Source organism: Diorhabda sublineata, chromosome 8 (assembly GCF_026230105.1).
Source record: "Diorhabda sublineata isolate icDioSubl1.1 chromosome 8, icDioSubl1.1, whole genome shotgun sequence".
Taxonomy (NCBI): domain Eukaryota; kingdom Metazoa; phylum Arthropoda; class Insecta; order Coleoptera; family Chrysomelidae; genus Diorhabda; species Diorhabda sublineata.
In genome coordinates this window covers 17895294-17907089 of record NC_079481.1, presented here as the reverse complement: position 1 = coordinate 17907089, position 11796 = coordinate 17895294, and the positions used below count along the sequence as shown (strand labels likewise).

Sequence of the window (11796 nt, the reverse complement as noted above, 5' to 3'; positions counted from 1 at the left end):
ACACAATGTGACAATCGAACTCAATTGGCTTCAATGGAAGTATATCGACGATATCTGACCAAGTTAGTTCCAAACTCACTCAAATATATGAGAATTGAAAATATTCGATTACAAAATAGGAACATAGACTTTGAAAATTTTAAATCAACACAAAGTGATAATCGACGTCAATGGGCTTCAATGGATGTAATCGACGATATCTGACCAAGTTAGATGCGAACTCACTCAAATATATGAGAATTGATGAGATTCAACTTCTAATTAGGTAGATGGACTTTGAAAATTTTCAATCAACACAAAGTGAGAATCGACCTCAATCGGGTTCAATGGATGTAAATCGACGATATCTGACAAAGTTATTTGCAAGCTCACTCAAATATATGAGAATTGATGAAATTAGACTTCAAATTAGGAAGATAGACTCTGAAAAATTTCAATCAAAACAAAGTGAAAATCGACCTCAATAGGCTTCAATGGAAATAATTCGACGATATCTGACAAAGTTAGTTCCAAAATCACTCAAATATATGAGAATTGAAAAGATTCGACTACAAATTAGAAAGATATACTTTGAAAATTTTAAATCAACATAAAGTGACAATCGACCTCAGTGAGCTTCAATGGATGTAATCGACGATATCTGAACAATTTAGATGCAAACCCCATCAAATATATAAGAATTGATGAGATTCGAATTCAAATTAGGAAGATGGACTTTGAAAATTTCCAATCAACACAAAGTGACTATCGACCTTAATCGGCTTCAATGGATGTAAATCGACGATATCTGACAAAGTTATTTGCAAGCTCACTCAAATATATGAGAATTGATGAAATTCGACTTTAAATTAGGAAGATTGTTGTTAATTTACAGTGGGTTTTGGGTTTGTAGTTGCAAATAAATTGAGTCCAATCTTGATCAATGTTCGATTCATTCAACAGGATTTCAAAAGTGCGTTCAAATAACAATAATAACGGAATAACAATTTCGGAGCACGTTTTTCTTTCGCCTTTCTTTTCGCTTGTGTCACTATTACATGAAACTGTCAAAAGGTGCTTATCGCCTACTAATTCTTAATAAAATCAGAATACATAATTACCAACTTTGACTCTATATAAAACACAAGTATAGTGTGAAGTAGGATAGGGTCAAGGTTGGGTTGGGTTCGGGTCAGCTGTCTATTGATCTATTCTCAACACTCCTCCTTGATCACTTTACAGCGAAGTGTCTCAAAAACTTTTCTGTTGAGTGCTTTTGTGAAAATGTCTGCAATCTGTTTGCTGCTCTCGACGTGTTGCAGTATCATAGTTTTGCCGACGTGTTGCTGATTGTGTTTTCGTGGTATCTAAATGTGTCTCTTGCCTCTGGTTGTCTATCCTTCGTGTGCATTCTGTAACATTTGAATCGCTGACATGTTGTCGATTTTCAGAGTGATCGGCTGATCACTTTCCAGGATACCAAGTTCCAAGATCCAGCACACATCTCCAATCACAGACACTGCGGCTCGGTACTCGACTTCTGCGGTTGAAGTCGCTACCAAACGCTACTTCTGTGAGTACCAGACTACTGGTCCTCCTCTCATCACAAATACTCCACTTGTCGACTTTCCTGTCTCAGGGTCTCCTCCGAAGTCTGAATCGGTGTATGCTACGAGTTCTTTGCCTCCTCCGAAGTAGATTCCTGCTGTCACTGTCCCTCTCAAGTACTGGAATACACGTTTCACCATCGCCTGATGACTTTTCATGGGATTGTTGCAGAATCGACTGAGGTAGTTCACGGCGAAACTGATGTCTGGTCGAGATATTGTAGCGAGGTACAACAAACTCCCTATCGCCTCGCGATAGTTGTTCTTCGCCGGTAGTGCCTCGTCGTTCTTGAAATCTGTTTTCTTGGTGATCATTCCTTGCTCAATTGGTGTGGATGCTGGGTTGCACTGTTCAAGTTTCATCCTCTTCAAGATCTTCTCCGTGTACCAAAGATTCCATCTTTGTCGACCTTGATTTCCATGCCCAAGTACGTCAACTTGTCCTGAACTTTCTCACTGTAAGTGATCTGAAACTCCTTGCTTATCTCCTTCAAAAGTCTGTATATTCTCTTTTCATCTTTCCCAATTATCAGTCCATCATCCACGAAGAGTGAGAGCATAATGCTCTTGTCCTTGGTGGAGTAAATACACGGGTCGTCATCTGCGTTGATCAGGCCAACTTTCTTTACAAAGTGTGTAGTGACTCTCTCGTTCCACATCTTTGGGGCTTGCTTGAGTCCGTAAAGACTCTTATCCAACCTGCAAACTTTACCTGATCCATCGTCGAATCCTTCAGACTGATTCATGTAGATGACTTGTTCCAGATTTCCATACAAGAATGCCGTTTTCACATCGAACGATAGCAACTTCTTTTTCTCTGACGCTGCGTGACTTAGTAGTAGTCGAATCGATGCATGGCGGGCTACTGGGCTGAATGTTTCCTTGTAGTCCACTCCTTCCTTCTGTTTAAATCCTCTGGCTATGAGTCTGGCCTTGTATCTTCCATCTGCTTTCTCTCGAAGTACCCACCGACATGTGATAGGTTTCACTCCTTCAGGGCAGTCCACCAGTTCCCAAGTTTTCATTTCCATTAGCGAGTCGTACTCCTCCTGCATTGCTTTTCTCCACTTTTCATCTTTAAGTGCCTGACTCACCGAAATGTCTTCAGCTTCACCAATCATGGCTACTTTTGCGCTCATTCCTCCATGTCTGTTATTAAGTACATAGTCTTTCAGTCTCGGTGGTGGTTGCAAAGTTCGACGATCTCGCAAACTTCTCCTTCCTGGCTCTTCTTCTGGAGGTTGTGTCCCACTTTCGTTCTCACTTTCCTCTTCAGCACTTTCTCCAGTCGTCCAGTTGTCTTCTTCTTCGTCTGACTCACTGCTGCTTTCTTCTTTCTTCTCAAGTGTACCCTCTGTTGCCGATGTCTCAACTTCAGTGCCTTGCCTCTGTCCTATCCTCTCCTCGTCGAAGATTACATTGTCTGAAGTAATGACCTCTCTTTTCTCTTTCATGTAAATCCTGTAACAGGGCGAATCAATGTCATAGCCAACCAGAATTCCCTTTTCTGATTTTCTATTTATTTTGCCTCTCTTTTGTGCTTGGGTCAGCACATAACATTCACAGCCAAAAGGTCGCAGTTTCTCAATCTTCATTTTCCTTCCAAACCACAATTCTGCTGGACTCTTTCCTGGTACGTTGCTGGTTCCTGTCTGGTTGATCGTGAAGATCACGTGGTTCATTGCCTCTGCCCATAGTTTCTCGTTCAATCCATCTTCATGTATCGCTGCCCTGGCTGCTTCGACAATAGTTCTCATTTCTCTTTCAACCCTTCCATTTTGCTCTGACGTGTGTACATTCGTAAAGGTGTGAAAGATTCCCAACTTGTCCATGAGTTCTTTCGTTTTTGCATTCTTCAGTTCCGTGCCGTTGTCCGATCTCAGGCTCTTCACTCTCCTTCCTAGTTGATTTTCTACAAGTCTCAGGTAGCTTGCAATCTTCTCAGGGGCCTCACTTTTCGTCTTCATGAAATAACAGCTTCGGTAGTGAGTGAAGTCGTCCTTCAACATGAGCCAATACTTTGCTCCTCCCAGGGATGGGATGTTCATCTCTCCAATGTCGACATGAACAAGATCTTACGGCTGGGATTGTTCGGATGTGCGGATCGATGTTGCTTGCCATATGCGCACCCTGTGCACACATAATTTTTCCAGTCATCAACATACTTGATCCCTTTCCTTTTCAGTATGTCCCTCACATACTACACGTTTTGATGTCATACTTTGATCGACTGAACCATCAAACTTGCCTCTTCTTCCTGTCCTTCTCTTCTGAGCATCATTTTGTATAAATTTACTTTGCGCCTTGCTACTGCCACAACCTCGTTGCTTTTCTTACAATGGAATGTCGACTCGTTTTCATCTGCCTTCTGTACATGTCACTTGTCTAACATCTTACTGACTGAGAAAAGATTAAAGTTGAGATTTGGTACATAGATCACATCTTCAAGTACCACTGGATACCACTTTTGACCATCAAAAGCCTCCATCTCAATGTTCCCGACTGCAACGCCATCTAGCCTAGTTGAATCTCCGATCACAATTGGGATTGGCTCGTCCAGCTCTACAAGCTGTACAAACCATTCTCGATGAGACGTCATGTGTTGACTGGCTCCACTATATTGATACCATGAAGTTGCCCTGTCCTGCGAGATGTCGTTGTCCACTGTCGACAGAGCTGTGGTCAAAAATGCCTTCCTGGGTTTTCCATTTGCTGACTTATTTCCTTCTTCTCGTGATGGACAATTCTTTGCGAAGTGGCCTTTCTGCTTACAATTGTTACATGAGTATTTCTTCTTGCAATACTCAATGTACTTCTGACATGCCTTTCCTCTGTACTCCTTGATCACGTGACCTGGCTTCCCACATTTGTAACATGTGAACTGGGACTTGTCCTGCTTGCTCGACGACTGCCCTTGTTTTCCACGTTTTGCCATGAGAGCGTTGCTGGTACTGCCCTCTGCGTTTGTCGTCGGTTCTCTAAGCTGCTCGTCCTCAAGTCTCAGACGTTCGATGAGTGTGTCCAAGTTCTTTGCATGTCCCGTCACGTTGTTCCACGCAGTTCTGAAATGTGCCAGTTTTGACACATTTGACACTCAAAATCCTCGTCATGACCCAACTTTCCCTCATTGGATCATTTTCAGTTGACAATTCCTCTGCCAAGTCCATGATCTCCATACAGTTCTCTATTGTTGACTTGCTCTCATCATACTCAAAGGTAAAGAATTTGATTCGGGACGTTTCTAAAGTTACATCAGTCTTTGTACCATATAAACTAACTAATTTGTCTATCATGTCTTTGGAAGTTTTACAATTAGCAATTTTGTTAGCTATCTTACTGTTTACATTTAAACCTATCAGTGTTTGAGCTTCGACATCTTTCTTTGTCCAAGCTGAAACAGTTGAATCTGACGCAGCACCTGCTGGTCTGACTTTCGTGCCTGATACAATTTCAAACAGGTCTTTGATCTTAAATGCTAGGTTTAATATAAATCGCCAAGAAATAAAATTGACATTCCCCTGACTATCTTCACTTAACATCTCCAACTGAGATTTTACAGTATCCATTTTGCATTTAAATTCTACAATTTGACTGACTTCTGACAATTTTTTTTTTAAAATAAACAAAATGAATTTACAATCTTTCGTGGCGATTTTCTGACTTAAAACGACTTGCGTGTGCGTTGTTCAACGTTGACTTGCTGTGCGAGCCGGATGTGGTCGCCTGACGGCGTGCCTGACTGCGTGCCGGTTCTGACGTTTTGAACTGCTTTCTGGACTTCGCCGTCGCTTTCCTGGCTTTATTTACAACAAAACCTTTTTATAGCTGCCCTGGGCCTATAACCTGTTGTTAATTTACAGTGGGATTTGGGTTTGTAGTTGCAAATAAATTGAGTCCAATCTTGATCAATGTTCGATTCATTCAACAGGATTTCAAAAGTGCGTTCAAATAACAATAATAACGGAAAAACAATTTCGGAGCACGTTTTCTTTCGCCTTTCTTTTTGCTTGTGTCACTATTACATGAAACTGTCAAAAGGTGCTTATCGCCTACTAATTTTTAATAAAATCAGAATACATTAGAATACATAATTACCAACTTTGACTCTATATAAAACAAAAGTATAGTGTGAAGTAGGATAGGGTCAAGGTTGGGTTGGGTTCGGGTCAGCTGTCAATTGATCAATTCTCAACAAAGATAGACTTTAAAAATTTTCAATCAACACAAAGTGACAATCGACCTCAATTGGCTTCAATGGAAGTAAATTGACGATATCTGACAAAGTTAGTTCCAAACTCACTCGAATATATGAGATTTGATTACAAATTAGGAAGATAGACTTTGAAAATTTTCAATCAACACAAAGTGACAATCGACCTCAATTGGCTTCAACGGAAGTATATCGACGATATCTGACAAAGTTAGTTCCAAACTCACTCAAATATATGAGAATTGAAAATATTCGACTACAAATTAGGAACATAGACTTTGAAAATTTTAAATCAACACAAAGTGACAATCGACTTCAGTGAGCTTCAATGGATGAAATCGACGATATCTGAACAATTTAGTTGCAAACCCCATCAAATATATAAGGATTGATGAGATTCGAATTCAAATTAGGAAGATAGACTTTGAAAATTTTCAATCAACACAAAGTGACAATCGACCTCAATGGGCTTCAATGGATGTTAATCAACGATATCTGACAAAGTTGAATGCAAACTCACTCAAATACATAAGAAATGTCGAAATTCGACTCCAAATTAGGAAGATAGACTTTGAAAATTTCCAATCATTACAAAGTGACAATCGACCTCAATGGGCTTCAATGGATCTAATAGACGAAGTCTGACCAAGTTAGATGGAAACTCACTCAAATATATGAGAACTGATCACATTCGATTTTAAATAAGGAAGATAGCCTTTGAAAATTTTTAATCAACACAAAGTGACAATCGACCTCAATTGGCTTCAATGGAGGTAAATCGATGATATCTGACAAAGTTAGTTCCAAACTCAATCAAATATATGAGAATTGAAAAGATTCGATTACGAATTAGGAACATAGACTGAAAATTTTTAATCAGCACAAAAAGACAATCGATTTCAATGGGCTTCAATGGATCTAATAGACGATGTCTGACCAAGTTAGATGGAAACTCACTCAAATATATAAGAGTCCATGAGATTCGACTTCTAATTAGGAAGATAGACTTTGAAAATTTTCAATCAACACAAAGTGACAATCGACCTCAATTGGCTTCAATGGAAGTAAATCGACGATATCTGACAAAGTTAGTTCCAAACTTACTCAAATATATGAGAATTGATGAGATTCGACTTCAAATTAGGAAGATACACTTTGAAAATTTTCAATCGACAAAAAGTGACAATCGACCTCAGTGAGCTTCAATGGATGTAATCGACGATATCTGAACAATTTAGATGCAAACCCCATCAAATATATAAGAATTGATGAGATTCGACTACAAATCAGGAACATAGAATTTGAAAATTTTCAATCAACACAAAGTGACAATCGACCTCAATAGGCTTCAATGGAAATAAATCGACGATATCTGACAAAGTTAGTTCCAAACTCACTCAAATATATGAGAATTGAGAAGATTCGATCACAAATTAGAAAGATAGAAAATTTTAAATCAACACAAAGTGACAATCGACTTCAGTGAGCTTCAATGGATGTAATCGACGATATCTGAACAATTTAGATGCAAATCCCATCAAATATATAAGAATTGATGAGATTCGAATTCAAATTAGGGAGATAGACTCTGAAAATTTTCAATCAACACAAAGTGACAATCGACCTCAATGGGCTTCAATGGATGTAATCGACGATATCTGACAAAGTTAGTTCCAAACTCACTCAAATATATGAGAATTGAAAATATTCGACTACAAATTAGGAACATACACATTGAAAATTTTAAATCAACACAAAGTGACAATCGACTTCAATGGAAGTAAATCGACGATATATGACAAAGTTAGTTCCAAACTCACTCAAATATATGAGAATTGAAGAGATTCGACTACAAATTAGGAACATAGACTGAAAATTTTCAATCAACACAAAGTGACAATCGACCTCAGTTGGCTTCAATGGATGTTAATCGACGATATTTGACAAAGTTAAATGCAAACTTACTCAAATTTATGAGAACTGATAAGATTCGACTTCAAATTGGGAAGATAGACTTCGAAAATTTTCAATCAACACAAAGTGACAATCGACCTCAGTGGGCTTCAATGGATGTAATAGACGATGTCTGACCAAGTTAGATGGAAACTCACTCAAATATATAAGAGTCCATGAGATTCGACTTCTAATTAGGAAGATAGACTTTGAAAAATTCCAATCAACACAAAGTGACAATCGACCTCAATTGGCTTCAATGGAAGTAAATCGACGATATCTGACAAAGTTAGTTCCAAACTCACTCAAATATATGAGAATTGATGAGATTCGACTTCAAATTAGGAAAATAGACTTTGAGAAATTTCAATCAACACGAAGTGATAATCGACCTCAATGGGCTTCAATGAATGTTAATCAACGATATCTGAAAAAGTTAAATGCAAACTCACTCAAATACATGAGAAATGTCGAAATTCGTCTTCAAATTAGGAAGATAGACTTTGAAAATTTTCAATCAACACAAAGTGACAATCGACCTCAATGGGCTTCAATTGATCTAATAGACGATGTCTGACCAAGTTAGATGGAAACTCACTCAAATATATAAAAATCCATGAGATTCGACTTCTAATTAGGAAGATAGACTCTGAAAATTTTCAATCAACACAAAGTGACAATCGACCTCAATTGGCTTCAATGGAAGTAAATCGACGATATCTGACAAAGTTAGTTCCAAACTCACTCAAATATATGAGAATATATGAGATTCGACTTCAAATTAGGAAAATAGACTTTGAAAATTCTCAATTAACAAAAAGTGACAATCGACCTCAATCGGTTTCAATGGATGTGAATCGACGATCTCTGACAAAGTTATTTGCAGACTCTCTCAAATATATGAGAATTGATTAGATTCCACTACAAATTAGGAAGATAGACTTTGGAAGTTTCCAATCAACACAAAGTGACAATCGACCTCAATTGGCTTCAATGGAAGTAAATCGATGATATCTGACAAAGTTAGTTCCAAACTCAATCAAATATATGAGAATTGAAAAGATTCGATTACGAATTAGGAACATAGACTGAAAATTTTTAATCAACACAAAAAGACAATCGATTTCAATGGGCTTCAATGGATCTAATAGACGATGTCTGACCAAGTTAGATGGAAACTCACTCAAATATATAAGAGTCCATGAGATTCGACTTCTAATTAGGAAGATAGACTTTGAAAATTTTCAATCAACACAAAGTGACAATCGACCTCAATTGGCTTCAATGGAAGTAAATCGACGATATCTGACAAAGTTAGTTCCAAACTTACTCAAATATATGAGAATTGATGAGATTCGATCATAAATTAGAAAGATAGAAAATTTTAAATCAACACAAAGTGACAATCGACTTCAGTGAGCTTCAATGGATGTAATCGACGATATCTGAACAATTTAGATGCAAATCCCATCAAATATATAAGAATTGATGAGATTCGAATTCAAATTAGGGAGATAGACTCTGAAAATTTTCAATCAACACAAAGTGACAATCGACCTCAATGGGCTTCAATGGATGTAATCGACGATATCTGACAAAGTTAGTTCCAAACTCACTCAAATATATGAGAATTGAAAATATTCGACTACAAATTAGGAACATACACATTGAAAATTTTAAATCAACACAAAGTGACAATCGACTTCAATGGAAGTAAATCGACGATATATGACAAAGTTAGTTCCAAACTCACTCAAATATATGAGAATTGAAGAGATTCGACTACAAATTAGGAACATAGACTGAAAATTTCCAATCAACACAAAGTGACAATCGACCTCAATGGGCTTCAATGGATCTAATAGACGATGTCTGACCAAGTTAGATGGAAACTCACTCAAATATATGAGAACTGATGACATTCGATTATAAATAAGGAAGATAGCCCTTGAAAATTTTTAATCAATACAAAGTGACAATCGACCTTAATGGGCTTCAATGGATCTAATAGACGATGTCTGACCAAGTTAGATGGAAACTCACTCAAATATATGAGAACTGATGACATTCGATTTTAAATAAGGAAGATAGCCTTTGAAAATTTTTAATCAATACAAAGTGACAATCGACCTCATTGGGCTTCAATGGATCTAATAGACGATGTCTGACCAAGTTAGATGGAAACTCACTCAAATATATAAGATTCCATGAGATTCGACTTCTAATTAGGAAGATAGACTTTGAAAATTTTCAATCAACACAAAGTGACAATCGACCTCAATTGGCTTCAATGGAAGTAAATCGACGATATCTGACAAAGTTAGTTCCAAACTTACTCAAATATATGAGAATTGATGAGATTCGACTTCAAATTAGGAAAATAGATTTTGAAAAATTTCAATCAACACGAAGTGATAATCGACCTCAATGGGCTTCAATGGATGTTAATCAACGATATCTGACAAAGTTGAATGCAAACTCACTCAAATACATAAAAAATGTCGAAATTCGACTCCAAATTAGGAAGATAGACTTTGAAAATTTCCAATCATTACAAAGTGACAATCGACCTCAATGTGCTTCAATGGATCTAATAGACGAAGTCTGACCAAGTTAGATGGAAACTCACTCAAATATATGGGAACTGATGACATTCGATTTTAAATAAGGAAGATAGCCTTTGAAAATTTTTAATCAATACAAAGTGACAATCGACCTCAATTGGCTTCAATGGAAGTAAATCGACGATATCTGACAAAGTTAGTTCCAAACTCACTCAAATATATGAGAATTGATGAGATTCGACTTCAAATTAGGAACATAGACTGAAAATTTTCAATCAACACAAAGTGACAATCGACCTCAATCGTTTTCAATGGATGTGAATCGACGATCTCTGACAAAGTTATTTGCAGACTCTCTCAAATATATGAGAATTGATTAGATTCCACTACAAATTAGGAAGATAGACTTTGAAAGTTTCCAATCAACACAAAGTGACAATCGACCTCAATTGGCTTCAATGGAAGTAAATCGATGATATCTGACAAAGTTAGTTCCAAACTCAATCAAATATATGAGAATTGAAAAGATTCGATTACGAATTAGGAACATAGACTGAAAATTTTTAATCAACACAAAAAGACAATCGATTTCAATGGGCTTCAATGGATCTAATAGACGATGTCTGACCAAGATAGATGGAAACTCACTCAAATATATAAGAGTCCATGAGATTCGTCTTCTAATTAGGAAGATAGACTTTGAAAATTTTCAATCAACACAAAGTGACAATCGACCTCAATTGGCTTCAATGGAAGTAAATCGACGATATCTGACAAAGTTAGTTCCAAACTCACTCAAATATATGAGAATTGATGAGATTCGACTTCAAATTAGGAAAATAGACTTTGAAAAATTTCAATCAACACGAAGTAATAATCGACCTCAATGGGCTTCACTGGATGTTAATCAACGATATCTGACAAAGTTGAATGCAAACTCACTCAAATACATAAGAAATGTCGAAATTCGACTCCAAATTAGGAAGATAGACTTTGAAAATTTCCAATCATTACAAAGTGACAATCGACCTCAATGGGCTTCAATGGATCTAATAGACGAAGTCTGACCAAGTTAGATGGAAACTCACTCAAATATATGAGAACTGATCACATTCGATTTTAAATAAGGAAGATAGCCTTTGAAAATTTTCAATCAACACAAAGTGACAATCGACCTCAATTGGCTTCAATGGAAGTAAATCGATGATATCTGACAAAGTTAGTTCCAAACTCAATCAAATATATGAGAATTGAAAAGATTCGATTACGAATTAGGAACATAGACTGAAAATTTTTAATCAACACAAAAAGACAATCGATTTCAATGGGCTTCAATGGATCTAATAGACGATGTCTGACCAAATTAGATGGAAACTCACTCAAATATATAAGAGTCCATGAGATTCGACTTCTAATTAGGAAGATAGACTTTGAAAATTTTCAATCAACACAAAGTGACAATCGACCTCAATTGGCTTCAATG

General features: G+C 37.0%; 1 protein-coding gene across 1 annotated transcript; it reads right to left on the bottom strand.

Annotated features, from left to right (window-relative positions):
- Positions 1-1544: 1544 nt before the first annotated feature.
- LOC130448265 (uncharacterized) lies at positions 1545-1949 on the bottom strand. The gene has a single exon (XM_056785548.1). It carries the CDS (start codon positions 1947-1949, stop codon positions 1545-1547), a length of 405 nt encoding a protein of 134 aa, XP_056641526.1.
- Positions 1950-11796: the final 9847 nt, after the last annotated feature.